Source organism: Dreissena polymorpha, chromosome 7, assembly GCF_020536995.1.
Source record: "Dreissena polymorpha isolate Duluth1 chromosome 7, UMN_Dpol_1.0, whole genome shotgun sequence".
NCBI lineage: Eukaryota > Metazoa > Mollusca > Bivalvia > Myida > Dreissenidae > Dreissena > Dreissena polymorpha.
This window is the reverse complement of record NC_068361.1, coordinates 54,934,455-54,954,714: the sequence shown is the minus strand read 5'-3', so window position 1 is coordinate 54,954,714 and position 20,260 is coordinate 54,934,455. Positions and strand designations below refer to the sequence as shown.

Here is a 20,260-nt window from a genome sequence, read left to right as displayed (position 1 = left end):
TCCTCGCGTGTTATTTTAAGGGCGCATATATAAAACACCTGTTGTATGGTTGTTTATATTTGTGGTGCTGGTGTGATGGCGTCTTTGCGCCCCTCATTCCCGTCAAATTGCTAGAATGACAAATCAGAGGCGCAAACACACCTAAGTACTGGGTTTTACTATAGCCAAATAAGGAAAAATGCCCCGCCCCACTGGAGGCCATGTTTTTTCCCCAAGATATTATTGAGATGAATCTTCTGTCCATGTTTCATGAAGATCGGACAGTTACGATATATGTATGTGTCATGCTGTCGTTCAGGCGTGCTGGCTCATCTGAAATGGCGTTCTGCAGCCGATTGTATAAACAATTTAACCACAAGGTAACCACAAGATCGCGGTGTCAGATGAGCCAGCACGCCTGAACGACAGCATGACACATACATATATCGTAATTGTCCGGTGTGTTTAATCATCCTTCATCTTGAATGATGCTTGTAAACAATTCACAATTAACTCACTTCACCAGAACCAATTAGCCAACAAAACTATGTTTGCAGAAAAAAAGAAAACATATTTATGTTAAAAGAATTATTCAATGTTTCTTAATTAATTACGCAGAAATATAAATGCATTTTATTTGTCATAAAAGACAAATACGAGCCATGTGTGCTCCTGCTATTTGTTTCGCTCCTGACCCAATCTGACGGAGCAAGTACACAGCTGGTTCATGACCTGACTCAATCAGAGCTGGGGGTGCCGTGCAAACTGTACACTGACAAACAGCCACGACGCGCACACGGGCAAAGCCAGCGTTCTTGTCACTAACCGGTCGGTTTTGTATAGCTAGCATAATTATCAAGTTACATTACATTAAATATTCCATATATTAAATCTATTTTACACCGTTTCTATACATATATTGTGCACAGTTTTTTAGTATGGTAAGAAAATATTTAAGAGAGGTAATACATGTATCGTAAGATACACAGATAAATAAAACATGAAACATGTATACAAAATAAGCCATTTTTAATGCTTATCCGTTTCAAAGTTTTGGCAAAGATTATAAGCATTGTTCATTATATTTTTTTCAGCGGCAGCATTAATGACGGCCTATCGCAGTCAGTCAACCTTACGCCTAATGGACGTTATAACTTCACGTTCTACGTTAAACTGCTACACCTTACAAACGGGCACATGTACGCCATGGCACAAGCCACACTAGCCGTTTCTCACGGTATATAAATATGGTCGTGAATCCAAATATATGGTACATGTAAAACTATGAGTGCCTGAGCCGTTCAACACTACATGTATTCTGAAGCAGATACAAAGCATTACATGTACGAGCATATGTTGGTCATTTATTATCGGTTTAGGGATATAAAGTTCACATATTAACATAATCTTAAGATATCATGATCCAGCGTTTTTGAAAGTATATTCGTTTGTGTTTTATTAAATTTCTCAACCCTATACATGTATATATATATTTATATGTATTCGCCTCATTTTGACCAACAATCTACAAACAGGTCACACAGATATACTAGTAGATATTTCTGTTTGACCTGTTCTGAGATGTTTTGGTCAAATAGGGTACATGGACGACATTGAGTTATTAACATTGTCAGAGGGTAACTTAAGGAAAAACTGCTGGTTTAGAAATGCCTATTACAATATAAAAATTAACATTTCTGTTTTTCTTTTCATGTCAAGGTATTTTCAATTTAAATTAATATACAAGTGCTTATAGTGTTACCATTTTGAATTGGGAAAATCCATGCAACTATTTTAAGTCGCTTGTGTAGACTGGAATATTAAACATTAAGACTGCATATTAAAATAAGTGAAGGTAAAATTCGGACATATTCCATAAATCTGAGGTGGTTTGTCAGTTAACTCTTAAATCTATCATGTCATAGCACAATATCATCGATGAAGACTGCTCTTTGTATTTACAATGTTAAAGCAAATAGCTGTACTATGAGCTATTATTAGTCGCATATTGTTGGCATTGTTACATTTGCAAGTGGGATAGACGGGAAAAGTTCGTGTTGCGAAGCGTTCCATTTTTTTGCTTATATCACTGGTACTGAGCAGGGAGGATAAGTGTTCCAGTTGGTGTGGAATAAACTATTCAAACCAGACGGTCGACCTAAAATACACATTCTAAATTCCACTGTGTATACAGTGATAATGAGTGTAGATCCTGTTAAGAAATGTGATTTAATTGGAGACACATTTAGGAGGGAACGAGCTATAATTATAAGATACATTACTCATTCAATCATGAGAAAACATAGCCGAACTTCATCTTCTTTTTTTAATTAAAATGTAAAAAAAATATTACCGGAACTGAGAAGTCACCGTCGCCATTGTACTTTCGTTTTCAGTTAGAAATATGTTGGGTTTGTCAATATTTGGGATTTATTACTATTACAATTATAGCTGATCAAACGAATGACACTTACATTGTCTAAAGACAAGTTAAATCCAAATACTATTATTAGTATCAAGCTAATATCGGTATAAACATATGCTGAAGAATGGTGTGAGGCTAAATATATTATTTGTGTGATCCGTTAAAAGGTTTCATTTATGTTTGCATTCGTACATAAGATATATTTTTGTTTATTTCTGACATAACCGTGATGTTCGACAAGGCTTCGAGCAGTTTTCAATCCCAATATACCGTTACTTGTTGGTTACCCAACCATGGCTATAACCCGAATATACCGTTACTAGTTGGTTACCCAACCATGGCTATAACCCGAATATACCGTTACTAGTTGGTTACCCAACCATGGCTATAACCCGAATATACCGTTACTAGTTGGTTACCCAACCATGGCTATAACCGAAATACATGTATGCCGTTCCTACGCAGTAACCCGAACATGGCTATAACCGAAATATTCCGTTCCTATGCGGTTATCCCAAAATGGCTATAACCCGAATATACCGTTCCTATGCGGTTACCACAACTTGGCTAAAACCCCAATACATGTATTCCGTTCCTATGCGGATACCCAAACATTGCTATAACCCCAATATACCGTTTCTATGCGGTTACCCGAAAATGGCTATAAGCCCAATATACCGTTCCTATTCGGTTACCCCAACATGGCTATAACCCCAATATACCGTTCCTATGCGGTTACCAAAGCATGGATTTAACTCCCAATATCCTTTGCACACCTGTAACGTATTAGAACGTACACGTTTTTTCTCTCCTCAAAACCGAGGCGATTTTTACAGTGAACGATGACAACGTTATAGAACGCAAACAAATTAACGTTGTTTCAAAACCTGACCCCTTTTAAGCGTAGGTACCCTGAAACTTTTTTTCTTAAAAAATACAATTATCAATGTTTGTAAATGAACTGAAACTTAATAAAAGACAAACATTAAAATAAGACTGCGACGTTCGAATGCTCAATATACAGTCTGTTGACTATAAACTTGTCAAATAAAGTTTTGACCATCTATGGTTAATATTTGAGAGTTAAAATCAATAAATATTTAAATATTTAAATGCTCAAAATTCATCTTAAAAAAGCAAATGAGTGGTATTTTGAAAACAATGATTTTCTGTCATGTTTGTAGTATAAACTTAAGAAAGTTCTGCATTTCGAATGTTTATATGACAAAAAAGATCAAATCATACAACGGATCATGTGTAATATTGTTTATTGATATGTAATGATTTTTTTCAAAAATATGTTTTTATACGTTACAGAGGTTTATTTGCTATTGACAAAGTTCGTAAAAAACATTACAGTTCTTCTTAGTATTCTCATGCACTTCATTTTTTAGTTGTATAAAAGCGTAAAAAAACGGTAAAAACCGCTATGGGACATAACTTTCGAAAACAAATTATAACGTATTTAAGTAGATAACTGTTTGACCATAAACAACTGTGACGCGTAAAAACGTATTTTAGGCCCGATTTTCGTTGTGAACCGTAAAATTTTAAAAAACGCGAACATCCGTTGCAGTATTCACAGTATTGGCTGTAAAACGTTGTAGCTGTTACATTTAAAAAAGCCCCGGTTCTGAGAAGAGAAAAAATGTAAACGTTTCAATACGCTACAGCGTTTCGCTGCAAAAATCGACCAAGGGCCTAAAGAATAAACCGTTCCTATGCGGTTATACTAACATGACTGTAACCCCAATATACCGTGCCTTTGCGGTTACCCCAACATGGCTATAAAATCAATACACCGTTCCTATGCGGTTACCCCCACATGGCTATAACCCCAATATACCATTCCTATTCGGTTACCCCAACATGGCTATAACCCCAATATACCATTCCTATGCGGTTACTCCAACATGGTTATAACTCTTAATATACCGTTCCTATGCGTTTACCCCAACATGGCTATAACTCCAAATACACAGTTCATAAGCGGATACCAGAGCATGGATTTAACTCCAAATATACCGTTCCTAATTGACCCTTTCCAGGTCGTTAACACAGCATGGTTTTCATTCTTAAATGACCGTTCCTAGGCGGTCATCCGAGCATGGTTTTCATTCCTAAATGATCGTTCCTAGGCGGTTATCCCAGCATGGTATTTATTCCTAAATGATCGTTTCCTTGGCGGTTATCCCAGCATGGTTTTCATTCCTAAATGATCGTTCCTAGGTGGTTATCTCAGTATTTATAATTTGCATGTTTTGTGTCGTGGTATAATCTAATCTCGACAAAATAGTCTAGTGTACGGTAACTACAAGATCTCTCCTGATCGTGCTTATAAAGTGCATTTCAACGGTAAAAAAATAACAACATTGATTGTACATAATGGTAATTAATTTGTTTATTGAGGTATTGATTTTGAACCTTCAGCAAACTCGATTATGTTTGGAAAGGAACCATATGCTCGCCTAAATTAATGGACGAAAGTGTGAGGAGTTGCGCATGCGCCTGCAGGTATTTTCTCTTCCGATAAACCTAGTACATACATTAAATGGTGCCTCTTTTGAACTGTCAGAAGCCGATTTAACTTCTCGTTATTTTACCGTTAACATTATGAAATATCAACAACTACACATTTGCAGTTATATTTCCATAAGATGGATTTTACACAAAGAGATCAGAAGCAAACCGTGCGTTCTTTTATAGTAATTATCTGTAAAACACTTTCTTTGTTTCAGATACTAGCGGATGTTTTATTCGAGCTCAAGTTTCGGACATCCACGCGGATCACGTGATTGATGACGTTAGTCTTGTTGCCGTGCCGAATATCACAGACTGGAGAGCAGAGGCAAATTGAGAATATCAGGAAATCCAACATCACCATCAGGTCAGCACGTTTTTTATACCACAATTTAAAAACCTGATTTAAATCATCGAAGAATTGTTTCTATTGTTTAATAGAGTATCGTTAAATGTTTATAAAGTATAACATAAGTCTAAACCAACATTAGTTTGTTTAATCTGGTTAAACAAAAAATAAAAACCATAACAATACTAAAAATACAACATAAATTGGACGAACTAAAACATGTGTATATTTACTTGTTTCAGGCTTTCAGGAGCCGAACCGAATGCAAATTACGAGATTGAGGTATGTACAATATAACGTGGAAACGCGCATAATGGTAACGTTTATATGTGACATGTTTTATATACATCGCTCATGCAAAATTAAGAACCCGGGTATCGTACTTTCAATGATGGTACCTTCCCCAAATCCTAACAGCCTCATTCTACGTTCAGCTAAACCAGACGAAGCACGAGTTTGCATCCGGTAGCGCAAGTGGTGCCGCGAAATTCCTTGACCCCGCCTACAGCAACTACCAGCACGCCTTAACCGAGAATTTTGAGTAGGCTGTATTGGAGTACGACCTCAAATGGTAGAGAATGGAACCTCATCAGGTTACAAGTTCTCGGACGCTTTCTAGATGTATAGGTGTTATTTCTAATTCCTTTAAGTTCTAGGTTTATCTCGTTTAATACGCTTAGTACGCTTATTACGCACCCAGTACAAAAAAATAGTCCACAAAATAAACAATGAGGCAATTGAAACTTACATTGCCCCGTAAGTATCCTTCCTTATTCATTTGTATTTCATTCTGCCTAATATGTTTCAGACTCAATTCTTTTTTAATCGACATATTGTTTCATCATGGCCTTAAAATGCCGTTGATAATAAACAGAAAAAAAACTTATACTGCTTACTGATTCGCATTTTCATAGGGTGAGATCCATCCAAATGAGCAATGGCAGCGATGAATGCTCTCAACGCCTCCGGGTAAGTTTCAGTTGCCAGGTATGATAATTCAATACGAAAATCTTTGCATTGTGAATAATTAAAAATAAATTAAAATGAATGTATATGTAGTTGTCGTTTTACAAATACGTATCTATATTTTAATTACAAGAATTAAAGTCAGAGGTCACAATGTTTTCTGGGGAGAGGAATCTTCACCATGGGTGAAGACGTTGAGCTAGCATGACCTCCAAGCTGCCATGGACAAAAGAATAAATAACGTTGTTAACATGACGAGAAATTAGTAAGTGTATTAGCAATTAAGTAAAAAGTAACGCACGCTTTCATAAAATATTACTACCTTTCTGCCATATTACAAATTTCACTTTTGATTATACCCAAATGCATGATTCAAATATTTAAAGTGTAGCATTCAAAACCGAAAAGAAAGCTATATTTTCACAATCAGGTACCAAGTTTAACCGTATTTTTTGTCGTTCATAGTTCTCAAAAAGTAATCAGTTCTTAATATCGCTTAAACTCTACTCGCATCGTATATTATTGATTGGTCGTCCTTAGTGTCCGCCATTGGGACGTGAACAACGACAATCTCCATTTTGATTTCTATGAACAAAGAACACGTGACCCGAACATCACCATGAAGATGTTCTCATCAGTCCATAAGGTGGACCCCAATGTCCAGCTCTTCCTTACCGATTACGGTATTATGGTTCACAATATGGCACAGGTATGTACACACTTACTGACCCCAAATACTTTGTACAGTTCGGTTTTCATACATGGAAGAGGGCAACGTGTTCTCATACGTATATGTATAAAAGCATAACACATAGTACATTAAGTCATATTTAATCTTTCACAACATTTCTGTGGTTGTTCCCTGACATCCGAACGTTTAAATTTGTACCCTTTACTCCTTTCAGACGCAAACATACCAAGTTCGAATAAATATTTTTATTAAACATTACATATAATAATAAAGATATTTGGCATAATGCTTAAACAACTGTCAACCTTTTGCCAAAAGGAACACACGCATATATCTACTTGTATCATTAAATATAGTCCTTACGGGACCAAGCAATGCTGTTCAAAAGTGCCGGAGTCCCAATCCATGGAATCGGGATTCAGAGTCATCTTAAAAATATGGATACCGACATTACAGCTATGAAGGTAACGAGGTTTTATAGTGATGGTCATACTATGTTCTATATATATATATATATATATATATATATATATATATATATATATATATATATATATATATATATATATATATATATATATATATAAATGAATAAAATCAGAACGCGAAATAATCGCAACGAAATGGTCGTCATGTCCATGCCAGACACGTTATAGTATGTCGTTGCATACACATACAAGATAAGTATTTATGCAAAGCATCAAAGGGCGTCGGGAATTTCAGTGTAAAAGGCACTCAATGAAGTTACATGGAACGATTTATTTCTACTGTAAATATTAATATATTGGCCGATTATTTTAAACAAAATAGAAAAAGATACTGTTATAACCATTATCTATGATTTTGTGTTTTAACCCCCAAATAACCATTATCTATGATGTTGTGTTATAACTCCCAAATAACCATTATCTATGATTTTGTGTTGTAACCCCCAAATATTTCATAGTTCATTTTATTTACATTGGTTTCCTTCTTTTTACTGGCATCCGTGTGCAGTTTTCATAAATGGAACAGAACTGTGTAGGTTTTAAAAAATCTGCTTCATCGTGTAAGCGTAATTTCATATTTTTCTCAACTTCAGGGGGAGATGATTCTGAACGTATTCTTACGTTGCTCATTTACGATAGGGGTTGAGTACTCATTGATATGAAAACACTGTAAAAGTTTTAATGTGTTTACGAACCCCCACCCTCTCACACATTTATGTCATGGGCATAATAAAAACAAAAAATGGTTACAATAAAACAGCATATTTATTTAAACTAAAATGTCTACATCAAAACAAAAAGTTAACATAGAACACAAATAAAATCATTTGATTCTACTAGGGGCTCGAACCTTGGACCTCTCACATGTGAAGCAAGCGTGTAACCACTACACTACGGAACCGCTTCAAAAATCACATCTTAACTAAGATATTAATAAGTGACTGTAGTGTAACGGTTATCAATAAAGCAATAAACCGTGTAATCGCTGTCGTCTTGTAAAATTGAAGAAAATACGCGTTAACCAAAACTCGAGCAGCAAAAGTCTGCGCTTTTGTTAGAAAAACCACAAAATAAATATATTTTGATTATGTTTTGTTTTTATACAAAACCAGAAAGTTTCACCGGTTCGCGTATTTGCCCAGTCCCTGTGATCTTTTATTATTGCCCAGTCCCTGCGATCAGTTATGAATTAAAAGAATTAGCTTTGCTATATTGGCAATACATGTTGTAGTAAATGTAATAGGCATAAATGCAGTACTTATTTACACTAATTTACACAAAAAATCACCACTATGCAAGATATTCTGACAACAAAAATATATACATTGATCCGTAAAATAACTTCTCCTTCCATAAGCGAAAAAAAACGTATTACATACGAGTCGCCGCACTTCAGTGCGACGCCAATCATAACTGAAGTGATAGATAGTAGAACGTGTTTATCGTAACCCCCACATACCAGAGAGAGACACAATATTAAGGGCTCATTCCCTTTTATAATTATTTGAAATGGTTACACCGAATTACGCCACCGAATTTTAACAGTGTTATGTTACTATACCGAGTATGTTAACGGTCATTAACTTTATTAAAACCACTTATAACTCCGAATTTATAAGGCTGTCTAAATATAGCTATTTCGGTTATAAAGATAGAAATCACTTAATTCATATGATCCAGTTAACATATTTCACTGTATTTGTTAAATGTTATTCTTAAGCTTTAACTATCACATGTTTATAAAAATTATTAATATAATGAAATTTGTGCTGTAAAGTATCATACACATTGTATCATAAATTATATGTGTAATGTGTGCTATTAAGTTGTGTTTTTTTTTTAATTTGACTGATTGTTTATTTTCCAGTAGTATTCGAACTTTTCTATCCATTTTGTTTTAGCATTATATGGAATCCAAATATCAAACCCATTATGAATATGTAAAGAAAGATTCTCAATACACAAACTAAAATGTATCAATCACATTTCTTTGATATACTGTTTAACTGAAGTTCTTATCCGATGTTGTTAACAGGCCCGACTAGACACCGTTGCAGAGGGTTGCCCATTTGGATTACGGAGCTCTCTGTAGAGACGACAAATCAAACAGCCAGGGCTAGTGTTCTTAGGGTATGTACATATAAGCAGTAATACTTGTCTAGTTTGCATAGACGCGGATAATGTTAAAGACAAGTGTCTGACTTATAAATGTATTTTATGGTAAATAGCATAAGTTTATTTAATGTCAACTGTCTGTACTATCATTTCTAACCATAAAATTTCATTTCTAAACATAAAATTTCATTTGTATAATTCACAAAATATATTTTAAAAATAACGGTCACCTACGTAATTATGTAAGTATAATTACTTGAGACTCCTCAGTATGTTTACTAGACACTGGGCATTGTGATGATCTTGTCTGGTATTTCATGGTTTAAACAAATACACATGTCGGGAAAATCATTTGCTATATATGATGGCGTGTGTATCTTGTTAATGTCTTGTAAAAAATATTGTGTGAACTGTAAATGTGCTCATTGGTTTAATAGAAACATAATGGCAATTTAATATGACATGCAACTGTAGCATTATTTGTTTGTTTTTAGATTGTTTTTATAATATATTTTATGTTCCTATTTGGTAAAAATTATCCACAAGCATTTTGTATTTCGAGTTAATAAAAAGTAAAACACCGAGCGAAGTTCTGAAATATAACGTTGGACAACAGTTTCGTAGTTCAATATACGAATTTCATGGAACGAACCGTTGATGTTAAATTGGTGTTTGAATACACTCACGCGACGTCGTATCAACACACGTGTATGTTAAGGAATGCATCTAAAACATTCATACACGTTGTATTATACAAATAAAGGGATATGTCGTCGGAATATTTTAACATTATAAGCATGTGTGCATGTAAACAACTGAAAAATTCTGAAAATATTAAATATAAATTTGATTTCAGTATAGGTGGGGGAAATATACTTATATTTAAACATATAATATATACTTAAAATACATTTAAGCGTATATACTTTCAGATTGCTCTCTTAAGTTGAATATAAATATGTTAAGAAACGTTTAATAAGTTTCACCACTCCCCCTTGAGCCGGATGTGTTAAAGGGTTATTTTTCGTTACAGGACGTGATGACCTTGTACTTCAGTCACCCGGCACTGTTTGAAACAGTGAAATTAACAGTTTTATTTCACTGATATTTCTCTATAAACCACCGGAAAGCATAAAATATAATTAAATAAGCTTCTAAAAACGTTAATACAAACCTTTTAAAATAAGTAATGTAGTATTTATTTTATTTACCAAATTGCCAAACATGTATCATGCAACATGTTAATTGTTCTATTGAGTACCATGTCTTCTCTTTAAATACCACGTTCGTGATTCTTAAATCATTTAAGAATCACAAACACATTGCAACACTGTTATGTCTTGTAATAATTTGCACATGAATTCCACAATAATATAAAACTGTTTCACTTTAAATATAATTTTGTCTGATGCGGCTGACTAAACATCTGGTCTTAAATTTCTTCTCACTATGCACACTCTTACACTGCGGTTCATTACAATTACATTCACCTATGTTGAGGCAGGAACGACAACTCTGCTAGGACAGTGCTCACTAGGGCGTTATCTACTTACGACCAAACACCAATGTTAAACCTGGGTATATACCCTGAGTTTACACTCTGCGTATGTTCAGCAATTTAATAATATATGAAGCGTTTGCATCTAGAAAGCAAAACATAACATGGCAGACTCTAAAGGATCTCGTTTTGAAGGCAAGGTTGCAATTGTTACAGGCGGATGCAAGGGCATCGGTAAAGGAATCGTAGATGTGTTCGGTAAGCTATCATTATTATTTACTTGTTAACAAACATTTTTCGTATTCGTGTATTATTTTAACACAACAACTGATTGAACATGTGCAGCTGAGCAAACGATTTATACTATAAATATTTGATTAAATCATTACTGAAGAAGAAACAAATAGATAATTATAACTTAATATACTTATTTGCACTTAAGTTAATTGATGTCTATATATATCCGTTCCACTTGCACTTGTGAACGAAACGATTTACAAAAAAGGGAAACAACTGTAGTTTGGCTTAAAATACAATGATTCACAATGATTTCCCCTAAATGAAAATAATTAAACATTATCCGCTTAGTTAATAAATTTGTTAAGCTTTGTTGTTTTATATGTAAGGTACGACCAAAACGTGTGGAACTATTTGCTGTTGGGCATTTGTTGCATGTTTCATGTGTAGCGCTAGGCCGGCCGACTTCCTGAGGCCGCCACCGAGCGCTATGTGCACGGCTTCACAATGACGTTGTGCCTTCCGAAGCCCTCGGAAGGCCAATTACGAAATAACAAGATAATAAAATGATTTTCCTCAGGCTGCCTGCCTTTTGATAAGAAAATTAAAAAAGTAATAAAGTCGCCTAGAATATTTACAGTGCGACAAACTAGGGGACCGTTGCCTTCAATAAAGCTTTTGGCTTCAATGAACCTCTAGCTATTCGTCACCCCAAGGCCCTAGTTGAAACGTCCACCACCTAGTACGACTTCCGTAGACTCCAACCCTCTGAAGACCCTCTAAACTTGCAACAGGAACTCTGCAGCCCGGGCATCAACGTTTGAAGTCAACGTAATTACCCAAATGCTCCAGAGAAATGTTCTTTAGAGTACCGCACCATTTCTGCAGATGTCCTGCTCGCATCCGCATGAGAAGTGACCAACTTAATTATTTGCAAGCCTTTATATACTGGCGAACGTCTGGAAACCACCGACGTTAGCGAACTTCCTTCGCTTTTGACGAAGCTAACCGATTGCCCACCGAACTCACCGGAGATTACATACTATCAAATCCCCCTCCACTGCCTCAGAAACAAGCCAAATATATATGCAGGATTTTATTTACACACATTCCTAAAATATCAAATGCTCTAGACATTCTTAATAAATCATTTTCAATACGAAAACTGAACTTACTGTGTTATTTAAATTAACAACTCCATATTGTTTACTTGGCAAATGTAAAACTTAGGGAGGTAATTATAATGTAACCGTGAAGAAACGTGAATCATCTATTTCGAACCCAAAACCTTTTCGTCACATTACCCACGCCTCCGATTTGACCTGAGTCCCCTCGTGATTCCAAATTATAAAACTAATTCAACCAAACCAACCAAACAGTACAACAAATCATAAAACTGTACACAAGCAAACTTCGAAAAAGAACTAAATAAGAATACAATAACGAATCTCTACCTGAGATAATGCATGTATTACAATCAGTGCAAAACACTAGGGCACAATTTAACATTGTTCGTACTAAACTGAAAACACAAAACTGCCGTTATCATACCCAATGATAACGTCACCGAGACTTTCCGTGCCTCCTCATATCTCCACAAGACATGCTGACCATTCACCCGTTACTGAGTCACTAACAGTCTCTCTTGCATAGACTGTATAACCTTCATTAGTTATCACAATCTTCCATTTCAGACGATCACCTTTAGTTCCAGACTGTACCTGAACTATGAGCTCCTTTCTCCCGGAGGCTCTACCTTCTGGCTTGGTCGGCAAACCAGACGAAGCCAGCGTTATATCATCATCTGTCAGTACGTTCATGAGGCCTGTTTTGTCCTTTTATTCGAACTGACTTCCTCGGACACGACACTAGAGTTTCCACAGTGTACGTCTGCTTGAGATCGTTCTGACTTCTTAGTATTGCACATCCACAGTACTTTGATTCCTAGTCGAATCTCCCAGCAAACCCGCTGTCTTTTTCTTTATACCGGCTTCATACTTCACTGGAGCCATACCAGCATCGGCAATTTCATTTGTCGGCTGAGACCGCAGAGGTTCCTTCAGTTTCCTCAGCGCATGCTTATTTAAACCGCCGTTGGCACGGTTCTTTTAACCTGATTTTCTCCTCGGATCAGTTTCTCTCGTGCTGATGCACCCAGATTGTCAACATATGGCTTTAAGTAAGAACACGATTGCCTCCGAGATCATTTTTTGAAGCTCTACTGGCTTTATTGTTGTCGACATCTTTTGACCCTGTTTCCTTCGTCGGTAATTTGGGAATTGTCTTTTCAGGTGCTTATGTGAACCACACAAATAGCATCGTCAAACCTGTTCCCTTTCGCCTCGTATATGCCCATACAGGGCTTGAACACCCAGACTTCCTCATAAGCTCATCCAATCTTCGCTCAAGTCTTTCTAAAACTATCGCCATTTTCTTAATCTGTTTTGACGAGGAACAGCAACATTCTGCATGGGCCGATGGAGAAACATGACGATCAAATACTGTGGCACCAGCAACCTTTAAAGGCTTCAATGAAGACCTTTCCCGCAAATTGACATTTGCGTCAAAGACACTCGGCTTTCCTGAAGTCGTTCTTTCTATGTCGCGAAGCCCACGTCGATTATCAGGACACTGCCACCTCACGAGAAACTTTGAGCCGCAGGTAAAACACCGTCTCTCCATGTCATGCTTTAATAGCTCCACTTCCCTCTCCAAAGCCAGCATGTCATACTTTGCTTTATTTTCTCGCCTTAACACTTCTAAATCTTCGAAAAGAATTGCATCACCACCTTGAGCCATTTTGAGGCCTGGGATTGACAGGTTCGAACTGTCGATAGGATTCTGTAACCTATCCCACCGCTGCCTTCAATTTATGAAGCGCGAGGCCGGCCAACTTCCTGAGGCCGCCACCGAGCGCTATGTGCGCGGCCTCACAATGCCCGTTGTGCCTTCCGAAGCCCTCGGAAGGCCAATTACAAAATAACAAGATACTTAAATGATTTTCCTCAGGCTGCCTGCCTTTTGATTGGAAAATTAACATGTGATGTGTTTGTCAGAAACACAATGCCCTCTAATGCGCCGCTTTGAATGTTTTTTTAATATATTTTGACCTTGAAAGATGACTTTGACCTTTAACAACTCAAAATGTGCAGCTCCATGAGATACACGTGCATGCCAAATATCAAGTTGCTATCATCAATATTGCAAAAGTTATGGCCAAGGTTAAAGTTTTGTTACACATACAATGACAGACAGACCGACACATACAATGACAGCCTGATAGACAGACAGACAGACAGGCCAAAAACAATATACCCCCGATCATTCGATCCGGGGGAATACAAAGTAATCAAGTCGCCACGAATATTTACAGTGCGACAGACAGGGGACCGTTGCCTTCAATAAAGCTTTTGGCTTCAATGAACCTCTAGCTATTCGTCACCCAAAGGCCCTAGGTGAAACGTCCACCACCTAGTACGACTTCCGTAGATTCCAACCCTCTGAAGACCCTGTAAACTTGCACCAGGAACTCTGCAGCCCGAGCAGCACCGTTTGAAGTCAACGTAATTACCCAAATGCTCCAGAGAAATGTTCTTTAGAGTACTGCACAATTTCTTCAGATGTCGCCTGCTCGCATTCGCAGGAGAAGTTACCAACTTGCCTATTTGCAAGCCTTTATATACTGGCGAACAGAGCGCCACCTAGCCGACGAAAAGACACGATCCGGAAACTATCGACGTTACCGAACTTCCTTCGCTTTTGACGAAGCTAACTGATTGCCCACCGAACTCACCGGAGATTTCATACAATCAATTTCAAGGCAATTAAGAAGAGTATACAATCAATCATACATAGATTATGTACTGGTAAACGCGTGTAAATAATTGAAACATGTATTTCTTTATAATTTATATCCACAGTGTATTATCATTATTTTTGCACATATTGTTATTTCAGTTGAAAATGGCGGGAAGGTAGCCATATTTGATATAGACGGTAAGAATAAGTCGTATAAGTATTTATCACAAAGTATATGGTTTATAATGACAGTGTTTCGACGACAAGTTGAACAAATTAAACTTTCCCGTAATTTCGTAAATGAAACACACAAATTGATTGTACAAATGTGATAAATTATGAAATATTCACAAGATTTAAAACATGATTTCTTGCGTCATATAAATAATACTGCTATCAAATAAACGTCATTTCAACATACTTTTAGCGTTAAAAAACAATTGTTAGTTGAACAATTATAGGATTACGATCAAAACTTAGCTATTTCAAGGCGTTGTCACTTTGTTATGCACATCTATATTAAGAACTTAAATTAATATACCATAAGCACATTAACATTGAACTATGAGGCGAATAGTTAAACGTTTGGCTTATACTTGTGTAGAGCAACACTTGAACGTATATAACAGTAGGATACACAAATCAAAACATGTAACTATGTTTGCAAACAATTTGTTGTATAAATTGTGAACACATTATTTATCCCTTTTCAGACAAACTTGGAGGGACATTAAACTCCGGTGAAATTCTCTACGTAAATTGTAACGTGACCATCGAGGAGAGCATTCGGGTAGGGACATACCTGGGGAATTGAATCAGGTTATTTGGAGATGTCTTTACTGTCGGCCCTTGTGCATTGCCATTGAAAACCTTGAATTCAATATGTATACCACCGAGTGGTTTAGATAATCAATTTGACATTTAACTGATACATGCAATTGCAATCCGTAGCCATCACTGCACATAAGGCATATCCATCAGCTAAATAATAAATGATGACATATCTCCACCTACCAACATATATTTTACATAGGTATGGTTGGTTAATGCACAATCAGTCTTGTTCTTCTGTTTTGTTGACACATTAAGTTCCACTGTATATCCCACAAGTCACCTGCATTTATACACACATACATTATACATCTAACTATTCTAAGTGCCACGAATCACATGGCATAATATTCAGCAAGTCAATCCGTTTTTTATACACAGACAGCAGTCAATACCGTGGTAGACAAGTTTGGCCAAATTGATTGCCTTGTAAACAATGCTGGTATATGTGAGTATGAGTCGTGTTTTACTTTCATTTGTACACAAACAGATCTTTAAAGATTCCATTTTATAAAACATAGTGCCTATAATGTTTACCATAGCGTTATAAAATACAATGATATAAAACCAATCGTATTAAAATAATTCGATAAAATGTTAAAATACAGGTTTCGCGGTGCAAATATCATTATTTACATTTTATATATTATCATGTCTTCACTGCACTAAACGAATTATATAATCATTTATTTTACATTTCACAACAGGTATACTTTTCATGAAGGAACTAATGACTATACAAGTTTATAATGTACACATTATATAGCCAAACTTAACTAAGAGTCTGTTTGATGTAATCTACATTGATAGTAAACTGCATATACGGTAGTTTTTTTACGGATATTTCTAAACAGTGAAGTAAAGCAATGTGAAGCCCTATCAACGGCTGTAATATGCGTCACTGTTTTGTCTTTACAGCTGTAAGAACGTCCCTCGAGAGTAGCACGATGGAAGATTTCCGAAGACTGCTTGATATCAATTTGGTTGCGTACTTCGGAACAATTAAGGTAACTATAACTAGTAAGTTTATCTTTTATAACTATTTGGCCAAAATATAAAAACAATGTGTTTGATGGTTTTGTAGTCATTTGGTATAATGACAAACTTTGATAATGACCTCGACCAGCTTTCGCTTGGTTTTCAGTGCGCCATTCCACATCTTCGCAAGACCAAAGGAAGTGTCGTCAACATATCCAGTATTAACGGGATTATGGCAAACCAATCCACTGGATTCTACAATGCATCAAAGGTATTATGCCTTTCATACATAAAAGCTGTGTAAGTACATTGCAGAAGTTTCCTGCAACATTAAATAGGGTACATGGATAAAGAAGACGTGGTAATTGCCCTTAAATTCATGTAGCTGGTTAATTAGTGATACTTTGTCGTGAGTTTCTGCGGACATGAATTAAAACGGATTGTTCTAACATGACATTGCAATTAAATTTCAATTCTAAACCGTAAAGTAAACTACCTCTTAATTGTTTCTCAAGTAAAAAAAATATGCCTTTGAGTGTTTCACAATTGACGCATTAAAAACATTTCCCATTACAATGTTATGCAGGAAATTATTTTTCCGTTGAATTTAACGGACAAGTGCATAAGTGTGCATTATATAGAAAACTAACTGACTTACCAATGGTGGACAGATTAATATGTTATTGTTTACGATAGGGAGGAGTAACCGCCCTTACGAAGAGTTTCGCCATAGATGAAGTAAAAAATGGAGTTCGTGTCAATAGGTGAAACCGGATTGCTTACCTTGAATTAATTCTCTTCCTTTTTAAAGAAACTCATGTTGTTATATTTACAGAAAATATTGTGGCACAATAATTGAAAATACCATTAGATAAAGCGATTGTCAAACAAGTATATGTTTTAGGTATGCAGCAGCATTATTGTGTTGAATTATGAATTCAAATGCTCTTGGTCCATTATTTATAAGCGGGCAATATGTCTCTAAGAACATTAATACACAGATTATCCAGAAAAATGTTTAATTCCGAATCTAAATATGTTAGACATTCGCATGAAATAACGACTTAGTTGTTAATCTTGATGTTGACAGCATTTCCCCAGGAGTGATAGACACGCCAATGTTTCAGGCCGTCATCCAACAACAACCACCGGAGTTTCTTCACCGATGGGAATCAATCAGTGTAAGTATTCAGTCACGGATACTATACAGTCTAGTAATTAAGTTTTGTTTTCGAATCGTCGCGTCACTTTGGCTCATTAACAAAATGGTTTCTTGTTTGTGTCTTTGACCTATGCTAATACTAGCACAAACCAAGTGGCGGTACATAAAAACGACGTAACTGTAACGTTGGTTTTGGCTTTTGAGGATGATAATGGACACATAACAATTATACATTATTGATTACTTGTTTTTTGTGTTACACTAAAGTCTATGTATTGTTTACTTTCCAGTTAATACGACCGTTATCTGAATACTTGTATTCGTGTATTTCAGCAAATGCATCGCTTGGGTTCTCCTCGAGAGATCGGTCTAGCCTGCCTCTTTCTCGCCACTGACGCCACGTTTTGCACGGGCGTGGATCTCTTGTGCACGGGAGGGGCGGAACTCGGATTCGGAACTAAAATAAATTGAGTTATCATAAGTTTGTTTGCAATAAAAAATATCTTTCTCAAAATTATACACAATCTGTACTGCGTATATATTGTTTTTTTATGTTTTTTTTTAAATTGCTTGCTTAATTGTTCTGTGAAGAAATCACTGTTGTGATATTTTGTCCATTTTTTATTGGTTTACACGACATATTAGTCTTTGTTGTCGCGGTTATAATTACATGTTTGGAGAATTGTCAACATAGAATAACATATATCATAGTACTTAGTTGTAGTGTTGACACGTAAAACAAATTGCTTCCATGAATACAGGTACAAATACATGTACATAGCATTTACATGTATATAGCGCAAGCATTATAACCATATTTCATTGCGCTTCACAATCACAAATTTAGAATTAAGTTGAACAATTTTAATTAATATACATATATATATACATGTATATATAAAGTTGTGTACACCATTTTGCTTTAACTGATGGATGTTCATTACTGTTATTTAGAATTGTGTATAGTCTTTTTGCATCAGATTCTTTTTTCAGTACTGTAAAAATGGGGGCAAAAAGGGTTTGATAATTTGTTCTGTAGGGCAAGATATACATGTTTTTTATTCCAAATGTAAGTATTTCTCTTGTCACCCCTGTGTATTGAATGAAATTTATGATCAAATTGTACATTTTATTCAATTCATAATGCATAAAGAGAGATAAGGGTTCCATTTTTTATACATCACATATACAATGAATTCCAGCTACGAAACATGACTTTAAGAAAACACTTTTACTTCCTATCAATATATTTGGATTATAAAAACGTTGTCGCATATTTCGTCGTGACACAATAAACGTAAATAGAATCCAATTCTGTTTACTTTACGTTTTATTTCTGATTATTAACACAACACAACGTTTTCATAATGTTTGTCAAATACAAGAAAACACGCGAAGCCCGCAACGGGCCCAGCCCGCGAAAGCAAGCAACAATGCCCTTCAATCAAATCTAACCGCAGACCTTTTTTATTCTGACAAAACATCTTCATTTTGTTTAAAGGTTAATTTGCATAGAACTCAATTATAACTTTGATTGGTCGTTAGTGTCCGTTTCTGCACGTGCTTATTGTTGATTGGTTGAATTGCTAAATTACTGTTCCAAAATGACACGCCCCGGGAATTGCGCACGTGTTTACCAACTTATCGCTTCAGGGTCCGGTTTAATAAAAAACTACAAAACACGACTGTAGTCACGCGACTGTGCGGTCGACCGACGGTTGTCGGCCGCCAACTGACAAATTGTCGCGTTCACGGAGAAATTTGCCGCGACTGTGGTCGCATGACTGTGTGGTCAGTCGACTGCGGTCGTTGTAGTCGCTATTTTTAGAAAATTATCACTTCCGCCATCAACATTTTTTATTTATTGTGCGAAAACTCACATCACGAAAAGTAAATCTTAAATTTGTTAAAAAAATATAATATTATTTGTTTTAACAGAATTCGCTTGCGGATTCTTCGTCAAAGGTGTGTTTGTAATAATATTCATTAAGTGTTCAAAGTTCAAATACAAAATCTGACGCAATGAAATAAAATCTACTACTATGGTTGCGTCTCTGGACAATGTCCTTTCGCGTGTCAAAATTGCAGAACCTCAAACATACTTGCCAACGCAGTTTCAAGATGTTGGTACTAAAGACCGTACATTTATATGAATATTCACCATATACCAATATGAATTGGTGCGCTCGACAAATCGGACGGAAGGAAGGATCGAATGAATAA

The 20,260-nt window shown here is 35.9% G+C and overlaps 3 protein-coding genes across 3 annotated transcripts in view; 2 read left to right on the top strand and 1 right to left on the bottom strand.

Annotated features, from left to right (window-relative positions):
• Nucleotides 1-20,260, bottom strand: part of LOC127838321 (zinc finger and BTB domain-containing protein 41-like) — a 138,960-nt gene that overhangs the window by 77,858 nt on the left and 40,842 nt on the right. The gene's annotated exons all lie outside the window — the stretch shown is intronic.
• LOC127838339 (uncharacterized) lies at nucleotides 6,170-9,547 on the top strand. Its single transcript, XM_052366045.1, has 5 exons — nucleotides 6,170-6,242; nucleotides 6,373-6,504; nucleotides 6,780-6,948; nucleotides 7,287-7,394; nucleotides 9,454-9,547. Exons 2-5 carry the CDS (start codon nucleotides 6,461-6,463, stop codon nucleotides 9,508-9,510), a joined length of 378 nt encoding a protein of 125 aa, XP_052222005.1. The 5' UTR covers nucleotides 6,170-6,242; nucleotides 6,373-6,460; the 3' UTR covers nucleotides 9,511-9,547.
• Nucleotides 11,045-19,896, top strand: LOC127838331 (17-beta-hydroxysteroid dehydrogenase 14-like). The gene is made up of 9 exons (XM_052366031.1): nucleotides 11,045-11,289; nucleotides 15,226-15,264; nucleotides 15,780-15,856; nucleotides 16,279-16,345; nucleotides 16,816-16,904; nucleotides 17,042-17,146; nucleotides 17,572-17,639; nucleotides 17,966-18,056; nucleotides 18,371-19,896. The coding sequence occupies exons 1-9, from the start codon at nucleotides 11,196-11,198 to the stop codon at nucleotides 18,506-18,508; spliced, it is 768 nt and encodes a 255-aa protein (XP_052221991.1). The 5' UTR covers nucleotides 11,045-11,195; the 3' UTR covers nucleotides 18,509-19,896.